This window comes from Carlito syrichta, unplaced genomic scaffold (assembly GCF_000164805.1).
Source record: "Carlito syrichta isolate Samal-C Ts95f unplaced genomic scaffold, Tarsius_syrichta-2.0.1 Scaffold77358, whole genome shotgun sequence".
Taxonomy (NCBI): Eukaryota; Metazoa; Chordata; class Mammalia; order Primates; family Tarsiidae; genus Carlito; species Carlito syrichta.
The window spans coordinates 39,660-62,398 of NW_007021454.1; the positions used below are offsets into that span (position 1 = coordinate 39,660).

At 36.9% G+C, this 22,739-nt stretch overlaps 2 protein-coding genes across 11 annotated transcripts in view; one reads left to right on the forward strand and one right to left on the reverse strand.

The window, feature by feature from the left end:
* Positions 1-1,115: 1,115 nt before the first annotated feature.
* On the forward strand, positions 1,116-9,121 carry FAM217A (family with sequence similarity 217 member A). Of its 2 annotated transcripts, none has more exons than XM_008054049.1 (5): positions 1,116-1,170; positions 3,518-3,596; positions 3,719-3,732; positions 5,026-5,091; positions 7,588-9,121. In XM_008054049.1, exons 1-5 carry the CDS (start codon positions 1,124-1,126, stop codon positions 8,789-8,791), a joined length of 1,410 nt encoding a protein of 469 aa, XP_008052240.1. In that variant the 5' UTR covers positions 1,116-1,123; the 3' UTR covers positions 8,792-9,121. The 2 variants fall into 2 exon arrangements, with proteins under 2 accessions (XP_008052240.1, XP_008052245.1); XM_008054054.1 differs by having other exon boundaries at positions 1,147-1,170; positions 3,533-3,596.
* Positions 9,122-13,363: 4,242 nt separating this feature from the next.
* Positions 13,364-22,739, reverse strand: part of PRPF4B (pre-mRNA processing factor 4B) — a 40,233-nt gene continuing 30,857 nt past the window's right edge. The window contains exons 12-21 of one of the 9 annotated variants that reach the window (XM_021710379.1): positions 20,558-20,672; positions 19,816-19,967; positions 18,631-18,717; positions 17,117-17,394; positions 16,650-16,785; positions 16,092-16,137; positions 15,483-15,569; positions 15,159-15,231; positions 14,663-14,708; positions 13,364-13,555 (exon numbers count right to left, since the gene is read on the reverse strand). In XM_021710379.1, the coding sequence (XP_021566054.1) occupies positions 17,191-17,394; positions 18,631-18,717; positions 19,816-19,967; positions 20,558-20,672 (558 nt within the window). In that variant the 3' untranslated portion in view covers positions 13,364-13,555; positions 14,663-14,708; positions 15,159-15,231; ... (2 more) ...; positions 16,650-16,785; positions 17,117-17,190. Of the gene's footprint in view, positions 13,556-14,619; positions 14,709-15,158; positions 15,232-15,482; positions 17,395-18,630; positions 18,718-19,815; positions 19,968-20,557; positions 20,673-22,739 lie in introns of those variants that run through there. The other 8 variants (XM_021710378.1, XM_008054102.1, XM_008054096.1 and 5 more) reach the window with 8 other exon arrangements.

Consider the following 22,739-nt stretch of genomic DNA (forward strand, 5'->3'; position numbering starts at 1 on the left):
GGGAGCGCGCGCGCGGCGCCGTGGGCCAAGAGGCCCGAGACCCCGCGGGCCGCGAGCCCGCTCCCGCCGCGCGTGGCCTGCCCCCCACTCCGGCCGGCCACAGCCCAGGGGAAAGGGCACCCCGCCCTGCAGACACGCGACCCCCGCCGTCTGGCCCCTCTTTCCCAGGATTCGCAGTCACGAAGGCCTTGTCTCCAGGCCCCTCCTCCGGGTGTGGTGGCCTTTTCCCGTGCTGGGTGCCCTCCAGGGCACACACCTTGGTGGCCCAGGCAGCCACCGACTTGGCAGCCTTTTTCCTTCTGCAGTCTTCAAACCCGGTGCCTGGCATCTCATAGCAGGTGGATCGATTCATGTGTGTTGAAAACCTACCTGAATTGTATCTGTTTCTTTAGGACACACCTTTCTCTAGGAGACAATAAATAGCAAATTATTAGCAAATATTTTGATTACTGCGGTGACGTTAATGTGTGATTCTTTCCAGATGGCCATACCTTGATCCAGTGATTACTTGTTATCCTATCCTGTTCTCTAATACTTTAAACGATAGTGGGTGTTTTAGGCTCCTTGAGAGTTTGGTGTGGAAAGTATTGTTTGGTCCTGTGGGTCTTTTAGGTAAAGGATATCAAAAAGTATAAAGAAGTCCCAACCCTGAGACATGCCTGGGGCGCTTGTTCTACCTGTATGTAAGATTTAAGACCTGCTTTCAAATGGAACACTTGTTTTGAAGGATTAAAAGCAGACTTTACGGTCCACTTAATTCACTGTATTTTTTTCCAGTTTGAATTACATCGTTTTCTCTGATGTCTCCTTTCTCACCTCTGAGTTTCATTTCCTAATCTTCTGTTAGTTAGATCCTCCAGTTTGCTTGTCTGTGCCCCTTTTGGGGGTGGGGGGAGAGTCTGGCTTGCTCTGTGTTTCTAGTTGATTTCATCCTGTTAACCCCTGCCCTGATAATCCCTCTCTGCTGCTTTCCAGTCATCATCTTAACCTCTTTTAGATGGGAAGTCAGAACTCATGCTTTCTTTTTTATAAAAGCTTAACCTTACTTATAAATGTTCTCACAACCTGTGTAGGATTTTAAAGAAACAGAGGAGCAGCCACTACAAAATGGGGAAAAGAAATTATGAGAACAGTGGCACCAACTTACCTGTGTCACACATGTCTCATGAGGTATGGCAAGATGCTGTTGAACTTGAGCATTGGGGCACAGCTCCTGCTGCTTAAATGTGAGTCTTCCTGTGGTGATTCCTTGGCTGCTTTTGTGTTATCAGTTTGTCCTGAGTTTTCCTCTTGGCACATTTGGGAGAGCAAATTTTTATTTATTTTAATAGTGGGAAAGTTAACCAGCTATTCTTCAAATCTGAAAACATTTCTTGTTTCAAGTGAATTGCATTAAAAATGCTGCCTTGTTACCAATCAGGCAGTGCTTACTTTTTAATTTTCTCACACATACCTTGTGAAAAATATATGTAAGGCACGTGGGATATCAAAAAATATATTCAAGTCTCAAACCTTAAGAAATTTGCAAACTAGCTGACTTTATGTTTAGTTGGCTAGCCTTCCTTACCAGTTGACAAATTTGGTTATATTAATTTTATTGTATGACCTCAACGGCGCAGTTTTCATCAACTTTTCTTTACCACTTTAAAGTAAGAATATTTCTCTCCAATGTGCATCTATCTTGTACATTTGTCTGCCAGGATTACATAGCTGAAAGAAGCTTGAATCCACTGGGGAGTTGTTTTTGTTTGTTTGTTTTTCCCTCCTTTGTTTGGCACAGGTAATATGCCAACCCATAATAAGGTTTGAGGGCAGGGGGTACATCTCAGACGTGAGCAGGAAAACCCATTCATCACATTTGTGAGCTACAAAAGGATTTTTTTTTGGTCTGGAGTGCAGTAGTGCGAGCCTGGCTCACTGCAGCCTCAACCTCCTGGGTTCAGGCAATCTTTCTACCTCAGCCTCCCCTGTAGCTGGGGCTACAGACTTGTGCCACCATGCTAGATGAGGTCTTTCTATGTTGCCCAGGCTGGTCCTGAATTCCTAGGCTCAAGCAGTCCTCCCTTCTCAACCCTCCAAAGTGCTGGGATTACAGGCCTGAGCTAACCCACTCAGCCCTAAAGGATCTTTAAAATACAAATAACTGGGCTTCACCCTCATCCTACTGAATCAGAATCTAGAGTGTGTGTGTGTGTGTGTGTGTGTGTGTATGTGTATATATATAAATCTATATTTTATATGTATTATGTATATTTACCACTATTATTTTTGAAAAGCTTCTGAGTTGATTCTCATGTAGAGACTTCACTTCATCCATATAAGAGAGCTTAGAATTAATTTTATTTTTCAAAAACCCTCAGAGAAAGATAATCTGCAGCCTCCCTTCCAATGTTCAATTACCATTCCTATAAGAAGATTCCTCTCTGTGGATAAATTAAGCCCTCATGCTGTATTGAAGCTTACTTCTTCCTGTTCCCGGTAGAGAGGATACTGAATAATACTTAACATCTCATTTGCTTAAAGTTTAATTTACAAAAGTTTTTTTTTTTTACTTTTTCTTTTTTTGAGTTGGGGTCCCACGCTGTTACCCAGGCTAGTATGCAGTCGCATGATCACTGCTCACTACAGCCTTGACATCCTGGCCTCAGGCGATCCTTCCACCTCTCCCTCCCAAGTAGCTGGGACTACAGCCACACACCATCATGCCCAGCTAATTTTTTTTTCTTATCTTTTTGTAGAGACTAGGTCTTGCTGTGTTGCCCAGGCTGGTCTTGAAGTCCTGAGTTCAAGCAATCCTCCCAAAGTACTGGAATTACAAGCGTGAGCCACTGTGCCCCGCCAAATGTTTTTTTTTCTTATTTGAGAGAGAAAACAACCGAGTTCATTCCTAAAAAGTACTGCATTACAAACTAATAAACTCTTCACTTTCCCTTTTCCAGAATGAATTATTAAAATCCTCTCTACACACACACCCCACATTTTCCCCCATAGCACTCTGTACAATGTCTGGAGCACAAATACTTAACAGACTTAAGTACCTCCCCCGCCCCCGTTTTTTTTTTGCTTTCTTTTGAATTCAGAATGAGTAGTGGGCTGTTTAGTATTGAATATGTTGTGAGGATTCAAAAATTTCTGTGGTCGATGGTCAGATCTGGTATTCAGATACAGAAAATTTGGTGAATGTGCCATGGTGTAAGGGACACACTGAACAGGACATTTGATTACATTTTTAAAAGTTAATTTTGAAAACCCATGTCATTACTGTTAACAAAATGAGAATGAAATCACAAATTATTGTAAAAATCTTTCTTGAATAACAGGTACTATTAAGCTGATAAGAATTTGATAAAAGAAACTTACATTTGTCTCAGCGATGCTGATAGTATCCTTATAATGAAGGAGAGGGGTCATGAAGCTTTGCGTTTTTTGTCATACTTTACTTAAAGAACATGTTAATATTATTTGCTTGAGCTTTGTAAGTTTTCTTGAATTTATCCTAAAACAAATATTATTTTAGAACTTATCTCACTAGGATTTGGATTCAGAAGTATGTGTTCCTGAAGACTGTCCTCCTGGAAGGGATAGTGCAGCAGGTGGTAAGAGATCCTAGATGCGCATATTTATACTGAAATAACCACTTGTATTAAGGGGGCTTGTTTTGAATAGAACCAGTTTGATGTAATTATTAATTGTCATTTTTTCATACATATTCTTTCAGGCAAAATTAACAAGGTAAGGATAAATATTTGGTTTTAATTTATTCACAAAACATTATATTAAAATTATATGTATGTTCTTTAAATTTCCTTCATCAAAGTTAGATGTTAAATTCCATTTCTGTAGAGTTCTTCAAACAAGTCAAAGCTATAACATTTTACAGGGTGCAAATTGGTCTTTAAATCAATATTTTGCTACATTAAGTTTTTTCAGTATAAACTATGAGGAAGACCCCAAAAAACCAGAATTATCTTTTTGGAGGGCAGGCCCCTGGACCAAATGGTCAACCAAAGTTTTTATATGGAAGTTTTGTGTTACAATTTATGGAAGAAACATCCTGAGTTGTGGCACACAGGTGACTGGTTCTTCTACCATGACAATGCACCTGCCCACACCTTGCTGAGTGTTCAGCAATTCTTGACCAAAAACAGCATGATCCCTGGGCCCCATCCTCCGTAGTCACCCTGAGCGCCTTTTTTTTGTTATTTCCTTGGATGAGAAAAGTCCTCAAAGGGAATTGTTTGACCAATGTGTAAGAGGTGAAACAACACAACAAAAAAAACGGCAGCACTGAAAGACATCAAAACTGACAAGTTCAAAAACTGTTTTGAGCAGTGGAAAAAGCATCTTGATTGGTGTATTGCACCAACCAATACTTTGAAGGTGACTGACGTTTAAACGTGTAAGAATAAATACATACTTTTAAAATAAATAAATTTGCTTTTTTGGGTTCCCCTCATATAATTAAATTGGCATTGAAGTAAGTATAGAGTTTTTTTGTCATCATCACAAGGAAAGTAGTCTCAGTCTTAAGATGTCTTGAAGCAGTTGAAATTATCAATATCTAGTTCAAAGTAGTAGAAAATGGATCTTTCTGTTTATCTTTTTTGATCAAAACATAAAATACTTAACTGTAAAATAAAGACAATCTTAGTGATATTCAGGGCTCATTAATTAACATTATTGGTATTTATAATAGATTATACTAATTCATGATGAAATCAGAAAAAAATGATTTCTTAATGTATGAAAAGCGTATCATTGAACTTTACTATATATTCCTTGGTTAGAATAAAAACTATACATTCTTAGGAGAATAGGGAACAGATATATTATGTTTAAAAGTCTTCTAGGGCTTTATAGAACCATTTGGAAATTCCTGTAGAGCAACTAATGTTAGAGCTTAATTTGTTGGAGCATACTCACAAAAGAACACAGATGAGGCTTTATTCTTCATACTCTTAAAATGTTATTTTAAAAGAATGTATGCAGTTGCTTAAATACTGTTTATGATTTTTCTATTATCAGAATAATAAACGGGATATTTCGGTTATGGAGTTATCCTCTTAATGAAGGAAGTACCATGGAGAATAGGTAAGCTAACATTTATTTTTGTAACACCTTAAGTTACTGAAATAAATTTAAATACAGATGAGTTAGCTATTTGAAATACAAGAACCACGAACAACCAGAATTATAGAAATTCACACTAAAATAGAAAGTGGCTGCAGACACCAAAGGATTATTGAATAGGTAAGAGCTAAGAATTGACCACAACCTTACAGTGAAGGGTTAGATGAACAGAGTTTGAGCTTCTCATTGAAGGGAAAAGAACTGTAATCAGAAAGCAGTATTCCATGAGTCAGGAACCATTTTAATTCCCTACATGTATTAACTCATATAACTCTCACACCATTCTTGTAAGTTAGAGACTGTTACCATCATCCCTATTTTACAGATAGGGGTGTTGAGGCACAGTGATAAGCTAAGTAACTTGCCCAGTCACAGAATTAGTGAATTGTAGAACTGGGATGTAAAAGTAGTTTGGTCCATGCTTATGGGCCACTACAGTATGTTGCTTCTTGGACCTTAACTGGGTTTGAATGAGCATTTTTGGTTTTTAAACTTCATTGTTCATTAGAAGCTAGAATGCATGCTAAAAACACAGACTAGTAGCATTTGGAAATTAACATTTATTGAGCACTGCTTTGTGGCACTTTAACATAGTGTCTCAGTTCATGGATCCTGAGTTCCATGCCTCTCTTTTATCCAGTTTTAGCGATAGAGTGGTTCACTTGATAGCAGCCATTTCCTAGTCAGAGGATTTTCTCTCTGTGAGGCCTAGGGTAAATCTCACCTTCTGTTAAAATTCAAGGGAGGAACCAAGGAGTGCTATTGTGGTGATTAAAGGAATGTTGGTGCTGATGGGGATAAGAAAGTCTATTTTTATGAGAAAGAACTCAGGAACAGGGATTTCAAGTTAAGAGATCAAATGAAGCGATTGAGTTTTATCCTAATAGCAGAGGAGTAAACAAATTGGAGCAGTAGAATACAGTGGGTAGGACCACAGGCTTGGGATTCTACCACCTACCTGGGTTCAAATCCCAGATCTGCCACTTAGTAGATGTGTGATCTTAGCTACTCTACACCTCAGTTTCCTTATCTGTAAAAGGTATAAAATAAAAGTATCTATCTCATGAGGTTGTTGTGAGGCCTAAACAACAATATTTGTTAGGTATTTGCTATAAATATTAGGTGGGCTTAACAGTGTTGGCAGGATAAAAGTTTGGTATCAATAAAATATTTTATTAAGATTTTCTTCCTCAATATACCATCAACAAGTAAAAAGAATAAAAGTAATGATAACAATTATCATATACATTGCTTTGCTTTTCAGACTACCTCCAAGGTAGGTATTACTATTTCATTTTGTTCACTTCCTGTTTCGAGGGGTTCAAACCTCCACCTTCCACTTCCAGATTTAACACTGTTTAGTATACTACATGGACTTGTGTCTATTAACAGTTGTCAATTTAATGTGATTTTTCAAAGGCAAGACAGTGTACCTAGTATTTAACTAAATGAATTAAATGTCATTTTGCATAGAGAATATTTTCAAAGCTCTTGTAGATTACTTTATCTTTAATGTCAGCTGGTCTTAAAAGAAGCAAGAGGATATTGATACTGTCAACTAATGTATTAAATCTTTTAATGTAAGTATTTCTAGTTATCTTTAAAAAACAAAAACTAAGCTGGGCTCGGTGGCTCAGCCTGTAATCCCACGCCTTGGGAGGCTGAGGTGAGTGGATTGCCAGAGCTTGTGGGTTTGAGACCCGCCTGGGCAACTTGGTGAGACTTCATCTCTACAATAAATCAAAAATTAGCTGGGCGTGGTAATGCACGCCTGTCGTTCCGGCTACTCGAAAGGCTGAGGCGGAAGGATCGCTGGAGCCCAGCAGTGGCTGGGAGCGTGCCACTGCACTCCAGTCTGGGCGACAGAGTGAGACTTCAACTCAAAAAAAAAAAATAAATAAGTAAATAAATTAAAAAAATGAAAAACAAAAACTAACTAGGAAGTCAGTATTCTGTGGCCTGGCTTTTTTACAGTTCTCATTTTAACATAATACTAGAAAATATTATTCCTAAAATAGAAGAGCACCATGAGATTGAAAATTACTAAAGACTGTATCTGAGATAATTTTTGTTTGATGGACATTGTTTATTTCCTTTTTTGTTAGAATAACTACAGAAAAATTAATTTGAATTTTTATTTGATGAAGTGGTCTTAACCTATTGTCTATTAATAGCTACAGTTAGCCATTTTTGGTGTCATAATCTGGTCACTTGTGCTTGAACAAAGGAATCCCCACAGTTAATATTTTATTCTATACTTTAAAAAATTTATGTAGTTGTATATAATTAGCATATTTGGAAATTAACATATTTTTGTTACAGATAGCTAGAAACACATATGCTACTGGGAATGAAATATTAACCAATCTTTGGTAAAATTTATTTAATCATATTATTTTAATAGCATTTTAATTTTAGTCAATAAGCCATTCATTAGTTAAATTATTTTTTTTCAAGGGAATTCAAAACATCTTCAGTGGAAACTGGTTTTAGTGTAACCAGTCCTGTAAGGCTCTTCACTCTGAACCACTCATTAAGCACTTCAGTTGCTAAGCAAGTTGGTCTGTACCCTGGACTGCCAATGCCACTGGTTCTCTGCTGGCCCTATGCTAATGGAGACTTTTTTAAAGACAGAAATGAGATTCATGTTAATTCACATTCAGCTGTAGAAAATAACAATGGTGAAACTTTACCTGCTCCAAATTGGAATTTGAAATATGGAAACAGCAGTGTGGAAGAAAATTTAACAGATGAAAGTGATTTATCAGAAAATGAGAAAGCAAATGATACTTTGCTCGGCTATTTTAAAAAGATGGACCTGAACTTAAAGCCAGAAACAATAGAAAATGTTGAAGAACCTTTTACCGAGGAACCAAATGAAGTATTTCCATATTCTGATTTTCTCCCTCCTCCTTTCAATACTCTGGACTTGCACAAATTAGCCCTCTCAAAATCTGAAAATTGGAAGGCAACAGTGGAACCTCCAGAAAGCTCTACTGAACATTTGATAACTCGCTTACTGGAACTGGAAAGATTACAACATACGACTATACAAAAAGAGAGGCCAAGACTACAAACTACTTTCTGTACTCCAGCAGTTACTGAACGACCTTCTTCCTCCAAAGCTATACCAAAAGTGATACAGCCAAAACTATCTGACTCCTTGAGTCTTCAGATATCTTGTATAGATAAAAGTCAAGAAAAAAAAAATTCTGTTTCTTGCAAGCTTGAGAAAAATGCTTCAAAATGGAATTGGAGCAATGCTAGCAAATACAAATGGAATTATATACCACCATCTCTAAAAAGTTCACCCAGCACAAAACAATTGTTTGCAACTTACGATTATTTTAAGAATCCCAAATATTCTACCTTAAATCAATGCCAAGAACTCTCATCCAAGCCTACTACTTCCCAAGCAACTCAATCACTGATTAAAATGGTCACCACAAGATGTCTGCCACAAAGATCTCCAGTGCCAGTTTCACCTGTACCTCTGTCTTTTCCTGGAAACCAGAAGGACGAAACTAAGGCACCAAGGACCAAAAAGAAATTTTACCGAAAAAATATAGGGTTAAATAGACCATTTTATATTCAGAAGCTAAACTGTTTGTCACCTTCCTTTATTGCTAAGGATAAGTGCTTACCCGTTGACCAAAAATAACTTTTCTTTCACACATCTCAGTGTGAGCAAATCGTTTCCAAGAAACCTGACTAAAATATGGTGGATTATTCTGAGATACAGGTATTAAACCCCCAAAAAATCATACAGAACAATTGCTTGATGTGATATGGAGTGAAATTTGTGGGAATCACTGCTGAGGTATCTATATATAAATCTATATATAAATCAAAAGGGCTTCTATTCTGACTTATTTGATAATCTTTTGCATATTTTGTTTCAAAGAAATGTTTCACTTAGACTGATTCAAAAGACTCATCTTCTGTAGTGATTGTTTCCTAGTATAATTCTATCAATAAATGGTATAATTGATTTATTGCTGTCATAGTTTTTATTGCATTTTTATTAGTCATAAGAGTTGTAGTTCTCTCTATCCGTGATTTTTGTGTACTTTTTTCCCCCTTCTATCTCCACAAATGTATCATTTGACCTATTCTTGGGGCATTTTTTGGTCCTTAAAAGCTAAAGAATTGTTGTGTTAAATATATTAGATCCTCCTAAATCCTTACAAATTCTTTATTAATAGGCCTTTGTTATATATATGGAAGATAATTCTCTTTGGGGCCACCTACAGGTTTACATGTGAAATAACTCTCTTCCACTTATACCTAATAGATTTACAATGTTGAAAGGAAAATTAGATAAGATCACTGTCCAGAGAAGCCAGAATGTCAGGTTACTGGAATTTTTCCCAAGGCTAGATGTCTTAAACCTGGTTAGTTGGAACTCATACACTCATACAGCTAAAGCTTAACTCATTAACTGGTTTAAAAAAAAAAAAAAGGAAACTACATGATTGACAAACTTTACTCCTAAGAATCAGAGTCCTGGCTTCTATTGCAGGCCAACCAAAACAATTTTAGGGGGTGGTATCCATGGATACATATAAACAAAAACTCCAGGGGATTTAAATGCAGGTGGTTCTTGGATCAGACTTTGGAAAACGTAAACGCAATGTTAACATACATAAACTAGAGAAGGGGATATTTGGGGGGTATACTGTGCTTTGGTTTTTAAGTGGAGGGTTGGTGAATTCAAATTAATTTTTCTTAAACATTAAAAAATAACATGAGTAAAACTTCAAACATCACCCAAACGTACCAAATGAAAAGGCCTCTCCCACTCCCTAACCCCACTAACCAAGTCAGCCACTAAGTTTTTGGGTATCATTCCCCCAAATGAAAAAATATTTTGAGATAGGGATGGGTGGATTAAAGAACAACTTAAATGTTGAAGAGAGTAACTGTAGCTTTTCTACCTTTACTAACAAGTTAAGGCTCAAATAGTTTTCTTAGAGGCAGGAGTCAGCATGCTTAGTTTTTAGGTTAATTTCAAAGTAGAATAATAATACAGAGATTGAAAATAATCATAATTCAGGGGTGTCCAACCTTTTGGCTTCCCTGAGCCACAGTGAGTAAAGAGCAATTGTCTTGGGCTGCATATAAATTATACAATATGCTTAGTGTATATACATAAGACTTTATTTTCTTATATTACAAAATTTAGAAAAATAAAACTAGTGGGAACTTTGGCCTTGCTTTTGTAAAACGAATCTACCAATATCTGGTTTGATGAAGTGGTCACAATTTTTAGTGGGTTCTCAAGGTGGTTGTCAGAAATGTTTGGATTTTGCTCACAAATTTATGTTCTGCCAAAAAGTGATGTTGTGAATAAGGTGTGACTTGAACTTCAAAAATGAAACTATGCATGGGGTCATGAAGAACATAAATGCTAGAAAACACGATATTAAGAGTTTGTGGAGCTGTATTACTGTCTTGGGCCACATGTGGCCCATGGGTTGGACATCCTGACATAACTGGTTAGCCTTTTTTTTTTTGGAAGTCTTTTTTTTAAAGACTTGCGCCCAGGCTGGAGTGCAGTGCCATGCTCATGGCTACTGCAGCCTCAACCTGCCGGACCCAGGCGATTCCTCTGCCTGGGCTTTCAAGTAGCTGCAACTACAGGCACACACCACCACACCCAGCTAGGTTTTTAATTTATTGTAAAGACGAAGTCTTGCCAAGTTGCCCAGGCAGATCTTGAACCACTGGGCTCAGGCGGTCCTCTCACCTCTGCCTCCCAAAGTGTTGGCATTACAGGTGTGAGCAACTGGGCCCAGTGTTGGGATTACAGGTGTGAGCAACTGTGCCCATTTTAATATAATGGAATTTTACCTGTATCCCACACGATTGGTCTCATTAATCCAAAGTGGTATAGTATCACACAAAATTGCTAATGCAAACACGGATATTTTCACTCAATGACTTGTTTCTCAACCATCTTTATTCTAATTATTGACTCCTGAATTTTATTTTTGACCAGCCCTGTGTATTCACTCTTATTTCTCCCCACCCCCCAAAGTTGGGAGTCTCCCTCGGTCGCCCAGGCTGGAATGCAGTGGTACGCTCATGGCCACCACACCCCAGCCTTGACCTGCTGGGCTCAGGCCATCCTTCTGCCTCAGCCTTCCAAATAGCTGGAACTACAGGCACACGCTGCCATACCCGGCTAATTTTTCTATTTTTACGGTAGAAATGAGGTCTCGCCAAGTTGACCAGGCTGTTCTAAAATGCGTGGGCTCAGGCAATCCTCTCAACTCGGCCTCCCAAAGTGCTGGGATTACAGGCTTGAGCCACTGCTCCTGGCCTTCCACTCTCATTCCTACCATCTTTACCGACCTGGATTTTCTCAGCTTCAGGGTCCAAATATTGTTTTTGATTTGTACAACCTTGAGAAGGGACATGCTTTGTTTTGTTCACCAGTTTCTTGGCAGGCAGTAGATACTCTTCTAAAAATATCTGATTGACAAATGGACTTTTCCAGTCATTGACTGTTATGCATGACTTAGTGCTTACAAATGCTGGCTCCATTGCCAGACTGTCTAAATTGGTACCTAGGTTCTGCCACTTAACAGCTCTAACACCTTCAGTCGTCTCCTTAACCTCGTTTTTTCTGATTTGTTAAATATGTAGAACATTTTTCTCTCATATGTTCACATGAAGATCAAGTGACTAGTAGTAAAAGTGCCTGGCACCTATCAAGTATTCACAAAATACATTGGGGAAATGAGTGATACAGGAGGGCAGACCAGTTCAAGAAAGAGCCTCCTTAGCATTAATTCTAAGTGCAGGAATAACTATTAGTTATTTTTTGAGTTGGAGTCTCACTCTGTCACCCAGGCTAGTGTGCAGTGGCATGCTCACGACCACTGCAGCCTTGATCTGCTGGGCTCAAGTGATCCTTCAGCCTGAGTCTTCCAAGTAGCTGGAACTACAGGCAAGTGCCACCATGCCCAGTTAATTTTTTTGACTTATCGTAGAGGTGAGGTCTCGCCAAGTTACCCAGGCTGGTCTTGAACCTGTGAGCTCAAGCAAACTCTCACCATGGCCTCCCAAAGTCGCTGGGATTATAGGCGTGAGCCACTGCACCCAGTCAACTATTAGCTGACATATTAACATCCTGTTTCTTGAAAGGCATGTGCCAAGTACAAGAAAACGGAGTGGAGTAATAAAGACACAGACTAGCTTTCAAGGAGGCCAGGAGCAGGAGTGGCCACAGACAAAGGGAATGAGGCCAGAAGCTACAAGTATGCAGGGCCTAGAGATGTACCATCTCAAGTTCATCCTAAAGACTGATGGGGGAAAGACTTGATTCAAATAGGCAATACATAATAATTCAGTGAAAAGTTTACCACTGAGGCAAAAACTGAAAAATGAACTAAGAAACAAAATACTTGGCTATTTTTCAGATCAGTTGGAAGTCAACTTCTACCATTATCTTTAAAGAAGAAAACATTTGTCAGTTTATAACAAACTTGGTAAGGACTATTTAACTTGGTTTGCTCATAAACACCCATGTTTAGGTTTCCAGTAACTGATATTTCTTGGCTTTGCTGGATCCTCAGTTCAAATCTTTCTAATCATAGAAAGCCATGTGTGAAAGGTCCTCAACCAGTATGCCCTACATACTACTTTCCCTAAAGTGTATGGGATACAATGATCTCACAGCCACCTGAGATAGGTAATTACGCAGCCGGTCCCCTGCCGGTCCAAGAAAATCACAACCAGGCCTTTACAAGAAGGGTGTAGAACCAGTGCCATTTGATCCAATTCCTAGAAACCAAGGACTCAAGCAGACTCATCTTTACCTGCCACTCAGCAAGGGGTGTATCCTACAAAGCCATTTTGACCCCTCTGCTCTATTTCTGCTTTGTATGCACTAGAGATTCACATAACTTCCCTGTCCTTATTTTTTTTATTCACTGTTCTTAAAAGTCGAAAACAGTTCCTCAAAAGAATAAGGAGTGGGCAGACTTGAGAGCTCAAGATGTGTCAGGCTTCCACACTGGCAATGAACCGATTTATTTGTATCTTTAAAAACAGGGACTCAGCTCATTACTGTGTTTCAACTACTAAGAAAGCCAAAGCAGAAATACATGTAACAGAAATACCAATAACACATGCTTTGGTGTTCTGCACTTAATGTTTTAAAAATGTTTTGATGTTTGTGAGGAAAATCCAAACTCATGCTAAATAAAAAAACCAAGAGACAATATGGTAACAAGAGGCAAATTTTATTTTATTAAGTTTCCCAATAAGTCCACTGGGAACATGCATTGCTAAAATGCAAGTTACAATTCAGATGGTACCACGAACAATTGGGATATACATTGAGCACTTTCAGAGATCTGCTGTCCATATCTTGATCACTAAATGGAAAGATTCTTCAGAAGAACAGTCCCTTACCCTATATATAGAAGGAGAAAAAAAATTAAGGATGCCATAATATCTACCAAAATAACTGGAAAACATTTTCAAGTCACTTTAGTGTATATTACTGACATGTAAAAAACACAAATGAATTTGTTGTGAATATTATTATAAGACATTCCATCTAGGAGAATGATACAATTCATGTTGAATTATATGCTAGAACTAGGATACTATTAAGAAACATTTACGACCAATTGGTAATAACCTCACTACAACTAAAGAAGGGAAATTACATATTGAATATATGGCTTCTATCCCCAACATTTAAAAGGGCATTTCTTAACTACTTGACCTAAATTTTAATGTGTGTGATCCAATTGTTTTAGAGATTTTATTTCTACCCACACAGCTAGAGATCTGCTTACAAACAATGATAAAATATGTAATTTTTATCATAGTAGGAGGAATGCAAAGATGGAACTGAGGATACTACATTGCACTACCTCTACCACATACCATTATACAAATATTACATATTCTAATGGCATCATGTATATGTATATAAGAGTTTATTGGGTTCCTATCAAATAGATAAGTCTAGATATGCAAAATTTGCAAATATAAAAAGTCTACAGTATCACATTTCTCATCTCCCTTAAGAGAAACTGACAATGGCTCTGAATATTCTGTCGACTTTAAGACTGGACTGCTTGTTAAAAACAAGGTTACTAAAGGGTAAACTGGTGAATAGATACTAAAGGAGCGGAATTGTGTTAAGATTCCAGTTTCTATTCTTTTGCAACTTCCTAAAGCTGAAGACTACTTTTAGACATATGCCATTTTGGTGGCTGCTGTTTTACCACCAATTTTGACAACGATGTGTTATGTGAAATACCACCATCCAACAGTCTTTTATATCACTAAATTTGGCTACTATTATTTTAGGGGAACAGGAATTAGGGAAGAGGGGGAGAGGCAGGAAGTATGATTAAAACAAGCACTTTACAGATGAACACCACATTAGCACTACTATTCTAAATACCAAACACTAATGAAACCCAAATCATAATGCTGAAAACTAAAAAATTAGACAAAAACTAAATGAAGGATTCTTTTTTTAAATCTTTTATAGGACAGAAACCTTAGCTCATGTCTTCTGGTTGCCATCATCTTCCACTGAGCTGCACCTAAAACACAAAGAACAAGTAACAAGCAACTTTGTTTCTTAAAGAATAGGTAATAATTTTGAAGGCATAAGATGAACTGTTTCTAATGGAAATTAAATAACTTACTTAAAAAATTATATATCATGAAGCCAGAAACATCACCAAAAGCATCAAAATGTTAACTATTTCAAGTGAAAATAACTACAAAAGAATTGAATATGCAGCATATTATCACTAGAATAAGGTAAATAATGGTGGGAAAATCACTACCCATTTCATTAAGGTGAAAGCTGCACCTGTGATGCCTTATTTAAAAGGCTTCACTCTACCTGAAGATGAAAATCACCTTGTATTTATTTTAAAGTCTAAACCATGGAGACACGGGGTGTAGGCTCAGAGTTGGCTTATTATATCATCTATCACCTTCCTGGCTGGAGTTCATTTCATGTCTTTAAATGGAGCAAAACCCACCAGGAGAATGCTGCTATTCTGATTTTCCATTCTTGAATGCACCAAAATGTGCATGCTTGTTGTAATTAGGTGCCTGGGTGAATAAAAAAATCCCATTTACAATTTTAAAATATTAAACTCCTAAAATCTGATTATTTTTCATATTTCTCAGGGAGACAAACATTAATTTACCCCCCAAACAGAAAAAATTACACACACTTTCAAAAATTCTCTTCCATCATGTTAAAAGTACGAATTCCTTTGTGTTGCACAACCAAGCTGATTTACATGACTTTGTTTTAAATTGTTGCTAAATGTTTATCTACACATGCTGTCAGAAATAACCTTGTTAAGAAGGTGAAGCTGGTGTCTCAGCAAATCAGACCCCTTGGAGAACGCGTTGAATGGCCTGTGCCCCGTTTTCCTTTTTCTCTTTCCGCACCATCAAAAGGAAAAGTGAGAAAATAGCAGAAACATTAGTTAAATCCTGAATTATACCTATAACCTACAGGAATAATCTCACTACACTGAAAGCTGACAATATTTGTAGATTTTTGATGAAATAATTAGGATCCTAATCATTAATAAATGATAAACTTTTGGCTAGGTTTACATCTTTAATAAATAATGCTTTCAACTAAAGATTTTCAAAAAAACAAAAAAAACCAAAAGGTTGCTTTTAACTATTTATGGTTTACCTGACTTACCAGCACTGAAGACAAAATCTTTTAAAAATGGCTACAAATGCCTTGTTCACAAAAAAGACTTTATTATCTAGTGATGCATACTGAGAACATACAGAAATCTGCATGGTCCACTTCACATGCAGTAGAACAATCTTCACTTTACAATAAGTGAGTGTCAACTGTTTTATGCAATAGACAACACTTTAAAGTCACATTCTTAAAGAAAAGCTTCATTTACAAAAGAAATAAAAGGTAAAGAAGCAATTACCGCTTTTAAAAAGCAGCTGCTTTGTTCAAGAGTGGAAGGTTTATGCCTGTATTGAAAGACAACATGATCACAAATAATGAAAACAATGAACAAATGAAAAACACTTTTACCATAAAGCAGTACACTTCCAAAATGACATACAAATAGTTAAAAATTTCATTACGTTGTCTATCTAACCTTTAAATATGAGGACTTTCAGAATTAGGCCTCAAGATTTGTAATTAGTAAATGAAAACTACGCATTGTTTCTATGTCACTAGGAACTGTATTTAACAAAATGTATATAAAGTCTATAGCAAGTTGATTTTAAAAAAGTAAAGTTATTAAGAAACAGTACACTGAAGGCGCTCTATCCATCAAGCGCGTACTCTTCCAATTTTAAATGTAATGAACAGAACAGAAATTGTAACTATGCCACAGTTGCAATGCCAAAAAATAAAATAAGATCAGTTACCACACATGCAGGGAATTCTGCCACAAAGCTAATATCCCTCATTTGTCAATTGTTCCAATAAAATAACATCTTAAAACACCAGTGATGTTGATGGTTTAGCTTACCTTCAGTGTACTGAATGTTGTACACAACCTGCTTTAAAAGAGGAGACCATCCCTGCAGGCAGGCTCAAGAAGGAACAGACCCCCTTTCGGCACTGACTACACCAAGGGCATGCTGCTGTGGCCTGCACACACACACCTAGGAAAACGTGAATATAAACAGCATTTATGCTGGCCATTTAATCTGAAGACCAAAATGAAGCCAAGTCTGCTAAAAACAAATCAACCACCCAATATTACTACTCATTTTATAACAGATGCTTTTTTGTCTTTTATGTGAACTGCAATCATATACATTAGCACTGTAATTTTGTGCAGTCTTGGCAATTAAAACAGTTCTACAGTGAAATTTCACATAAGACACAAAACAGATTAACTAACATTTCTAAAAGAAATATCACCCTTGGTGTTAATTCAAATATATCATGCTTCCTCAAATTTGCTGGAGAAATATTTATAAGTTTATATACATTAATAAACTGCTGTGAAATTTCTTCAGTCTTTGTATTTAATTACTCAAACCCTTGGAGTTTCTTCATCTCGCTTAAATTTTTTCCTGGATGAAGGCATGCTGTAGGGCCTGGTTGATGCTAATTCGTTTAGCAGGGTCCAACATTAGGATCTGGTCCAACAAGTCCTTTAGCTGGTGTACTTTTTTACGTTGGTCTTCAGGAAGTCTCTGGCACCCAATCAAGTCAGCCAACAGGTCCTTAGTTGGATTAATGGTGCTCATAACAGTAACTTTCTCCTAAAAATAATTTTTAAAATGCATATCTCTAAATAAGCTACTAAACATGTATAACTTAAAGCAGACTATTTTGGAGTCTATCAAAAATACACAGATATAAAAATACACATACAGTCATGTGCTTCATAATAACATTTTGGGCAACAACAGACTGCATACACAATGGGTCCCATAAGATTAGAATATCGTGTTTGTACTAACCCTTTTCTATGTATAGAGACACAAATATTTATTTGTCACAACTGCCTATAGTATTGAGTACAATAACCTGCTGTACAGGTTGCAGCCTAGAAGGAATAAGCTGTACCATTTAGCCCAGGTGTGCCGCAGGCTGCACCATCTAGGTTTGTGTAAGTACGTCCTATGATGTTCACACAATGATAAAAGCATCCAACAATGCATTTCTCAGTATGGGTCCCTGTCATTATCATGTACACATTTAACATTTTATGTTGCTTTCTCTATCTACATCTTTTCAAGAAGCAATAGAAAAATTTAAATGAAAAAGGTCAACCTCAAGTTAGCAATGAAAACCAACAGTAAGCACGCTGTGTGAATTGTACTTTCTTTTTCATGAAATGGTAAGAGACAGACATGAAAACAAGTTGATACCATGATGTGTTTACGAAGTACTCTGACAAAGATAAGGCAGAATAAGAAAATATTACTTTAACCCGTAAGTTTTAGAAAGGCTCACATAGAACACATATTTCAGGTGAAGCTTTTAGTCAAAAAATTTCTTTTTTTAGGGAATGAGACAGCATAGGAAACAAGTAAGCTCAGGGAAGTCTGTTAGCAAAGAACAGAGGTCTAAGCTAGCATGCCTTCTGGTCAAGTGTGGAACGATGAGATTTATGGAGTACAGTGAGGAGGGGAAACTGGTTAGGAAGGCAGAGTTCATATTATGAAGAACTTGATTTATCATTCTGAAGAACTCAAATATTATCTTATAAGTAACAGGGAGCCAACAAATGGTTTTAAGCAGGGAGAGTAACAATTTGTTTTCAGAAAGATCACTCCAGCTGTATAAAAGCTGGGTGAGAAGCCAGATCAAGAAAGTAATCCAGGAGAGAGGTGACGAGGGCCGAAATACGACTTTATTACACTAGAAAACCATTAAAATTCCTTCATATTTTCCATAGCCTGATGTGCTTTATTCAAGAACTGGCCAAAAGTGAAAAAGAATTACTTTTAGTGTTCTTTTAATAACTAATGGAGCACTTAAAGCAGACTTACCCTCTCTGTTACTTTATCAACTTCTATGTACATGAAGTTGAGATTTTGATCAAAATGTTGGTCTTTGAATACACCTTTCCGAATCATCTACAAAATAAAACAAAAACTTGGATTTTGAACTATTACGAAACAGTATGGCCTACTAACAATTTAATACATATAAGTCACACAAATATATTATTTAATCTCTGTGGGTTTGCTTGATCTCAGATTCCCTTGCTCTCGGGAATTTATTAACATCTTTGAAAGCGCTAGTAAAGTGCTGTACCTAAAACTACTTAATAGTAAGAAGTTATATTTTCCCAGGCAGTGACTTAAACCAGTAACATTGAGTTGTGTTTTCACTTTTGAAAATTGGGAATTAAAGACTTAAAATCATTTGTTATTTACTCTTAAAAATATTACACAATTGAGGCTTTTTTAAAACTTGGCAGTTAGGAAACCTAGTGACATTTTACAAAGTATGTTCCAACAGCCATAATATGATACAGGTCAGACTTCATTAAAACAAATACCAATATAGTTAATTTCAGTGTCACTTCTTCTCAACAAGTCCAACATAACAGCATTCGGACAATATCTAGAAACCATGACTTCTGACCTATCAGGAGAAAAATCTGTAAATCATTCAGAAACTTACCAAAATAAGCTGAAATCTTAAAAAGCTAAGACATGGCCCTCAGACACTTTAATACATGCCTAAAGTTCTTGCTTCATGTTATACATAAATTGGCATTGTAGCTAAAGCACCAATGAGTTAGCTGTCATCTCAATTTTCTTGGTACCATGCTTTCCCCAATAACCTCCAATCTTTAATCAACTGATTGCCATCAAGTTCCTCTTACAATATTCATCTATTCATTCTCTGACCACTAAGAAATTCCCTAAACTTTAGCCTGATCTGCATCTTTTTTCATTCTATCTCACAAACATACTCATAACTTTTAAAGAAAGGTCCCAAGAATAGTGCTGCTTCTCTGCCCATCATTGAAAAATGCGTGTCTCTTCTGATGCTGATCAGAACCATCAATTTAAGTAACAAAAATGGGAAAGAAGGTAAGAAATTATGTTAGCCACTGATCCAACCCTCTGAAATTTCTAGCTCCCTAGTCATAAAGTGTGAGTAGTTTATTGATTTATAAGAAACTAAGACCTTGAAAAGGTAAGCTTATGCTAATGTCCTACCTTATTTGGCATCTTTCCTTTGAGATCCATGGCCAACTTCAGCATATGGTTATTGGTTTTGCCAGGAAATAAAATTTTTCCAGTATAGAGTTCATATAAGGTACAACCTACAGACCACATATCTATACCATAGTCATAGCTTTTACCTATAACTGAAAACAAAATGAAAGTTTTAGTATATGAAGACAAAAATAAATGACTAAATTTTTATTTTCATTATGGGGGGATTAACTTAGCTTGGACTGTATCTACAATCTTAATACAATTATTTTCAAGTCTTTCCCACTAATTCTTAACAGAAACTCTTTAAAAATTTAAAAAATGAAGATGTGGAAGAGGAACTGAAGGGGTAAAATAATATATATATATATATTCCTTCTCTTTTTTCATTTCACCTTTGGCTGAGGTGCTTGCTAATGAGCCTCAATTAAGGCAACAGGAAAAGAAAAAACAAAGGTCCCATACAGTCCATAAATGTGATAATCAGACCTTGAACAATCAAGAGCAGTCTTCTAAAGTCGAGGATTTTCCACAACTGCTTTGCTACTCTTGTCCGACATGATCAAGACTCCTGTCACAACTACCTTCATTCCACCTGAGAAGGATGAACTTGCTATGGTTCCCTTCCTTATGAATGAACTCGTACAGCTGCTTAAGTGTGATGGAAAACAGTGCTTAGACATTAAATATGCTGTTTCCACCATATATGAAGGCCCAGGTAAAAGAACATTAAGAAACTTACTAATTTCAGGAGCACGATAAAATCTACTGACAAGATAAGGCGTTATGTCATTATCTGCGACATGTGAAGCTGATCCAAAATCGCAAAGTTTTAAAATAGTTTTTGATTCATTAACCTGCAAAACATTTTTTCAAGGAAACTTAATTCAAACCAGGAGTTATTAAGACAAATAAATAAAAATTATTGGCTTTGAGAAATTACATTAATTCCAACAGAGAACAAAGTCACTTATTTAAAAATTCCTTTCCTATTTATATTTAACTCAATTTCCTAATTATGAAAAATTAAGAGCTATCAAATATTTGATTACAATTAGTAAAAACTTTTCTCAGTGAGGAAACATAGGATCATTACCAAGTTAATTTAATTTTAATAATACCATTTGTAAAAGGGTGGAAAAGTGAGGGAAAAAAATCTAATTTCATGAAGCAAAGCATCTTCTAAAAATCCCCCGAATACCTGAATAAAGTCAAGTTTCATTAATAAGGAATCAGACTTAAGTTAACTTTCAGTTGCCAGAAAATTACAATGGCAATGAAAGCAGAAATATGATTCAGATTCAATTTGGGCAAAGACAAAACACAGCATTCTTCATCCGAAGCTGCTACGTCATCTTAAACTTAGTAATCACTTCAAGTCTAAAAGATACTAAATCCCTTAAATATAAAGAAGGTATTAGTCAAGAAAATGTTAAATATATGTTGTTAAATATATTTAATTGATAAACATGAACTCTATTATTAGTCATTTGTTTCTTTTTTTCCTTTGTAAATACTTCAACATACACAGTAACAGTGACATCTGCTGAGAAAGGCTGGAGTTGCTCCCATGACTGCTGCCACTCATGAGTCAGAAGCATGTTCAGGATTAACAAGTGAAGATAATTCATATTCCAGAGTCCCTTCCCCCCTTCAAAAGAGACACATACAAATTCCGAGTTGGGACTTGAACTTGGCCTACTGCTCCCACCCCAAAGAAACAACACTTTAAATAGGCCAAGGCAGTCTCTATGGAGATATCATAAAGCTTGGTCAGTGTTACAGGTTGGACAACTATAAATAATATCCACAGAATTAAGCCAATAACAGAAATGATTATTTTCAACTCCCACACTGACTATCATTCTCTTCAATTTGGGAATCAGGAAAATAGTTCTTATAAAGGAAAAGTTATTTTAAAGCTTTTTTTTTTTTTTACATGTAAGCTGAATCTGGCTACCTAAGGATACAGTTTCAATACCTAGAGAAAATTCTGGAACCACTTCAGAATTAGAATCTATCAGAACTGTTGGGCAGGTTAAATGCCTTAAATAACAGCAAGGAATCTATACTCGTATGCACTTTAGTTTGCTACACAACTTCTACACCCTCCATGAGGATTGTGGCACTTTTACCACACTGATGGCTGAAATAATAGGCTAAAAGCTTTGGATTTTCATTAATAGACATCAGCTCCACATGTCTCTGAAGTCTATTTTTTTCTTCCTCAGGAAGATGGAAAAGCATTCAGTTTCTGAAATCCATGTGAAAACCTATATTAGTTTAGCATTATTCAAGAAAAAATGAGTTTAGAAACATTCTAACCCTTCTTCATACTTTTCTATAAAATATCATGGCCCTTGCCGGGCTCGGTGGCTCAGCCTGTAATCCCGCGCCTTTGGGAGGCTGAGGTGAGTGAATTGCCTGAGCCTGCAGGTTCAAGACCCGCCTGGGCAGCGAGACCTCATCTCTACAATAAATCAAAAAATCAGCCGGGAGTGGTAGCGCATGCCTGTAATTCCAGCTACTTGGAAGGCTGAGGAGGAAGGCTGAGGTGGAAGGATCGCTGGAGCCCAGCAGGTCGAGGCTGCGGTGGCCGGGAGCGGCCATTGCACTCCAGTCTGGGTGACAGAGTGAGACTCCAACTCAAAAAAAAAAAAAAAAAAAAAATCTCATGGCCCAATGTCATTAGTAAAATCATTTGAAATGGGTTATTAATACACTGAATTTTGCTAGGAAGTCATTTCTAAACTAATATAGTAATAGCATTACTAAACTGGGCTCGGTGGCTCAGCCTGTAATCCTGCGCCTTTGGGAGGCTGAGATGAGTGGATTGCCTGAGCCTGCGGGTTTGAGACCCGCCGGGGCAGCGCGACCTCATCTCTACAATAAATCAAAAAATCAGCTGGGCGTGGTAGCGCATG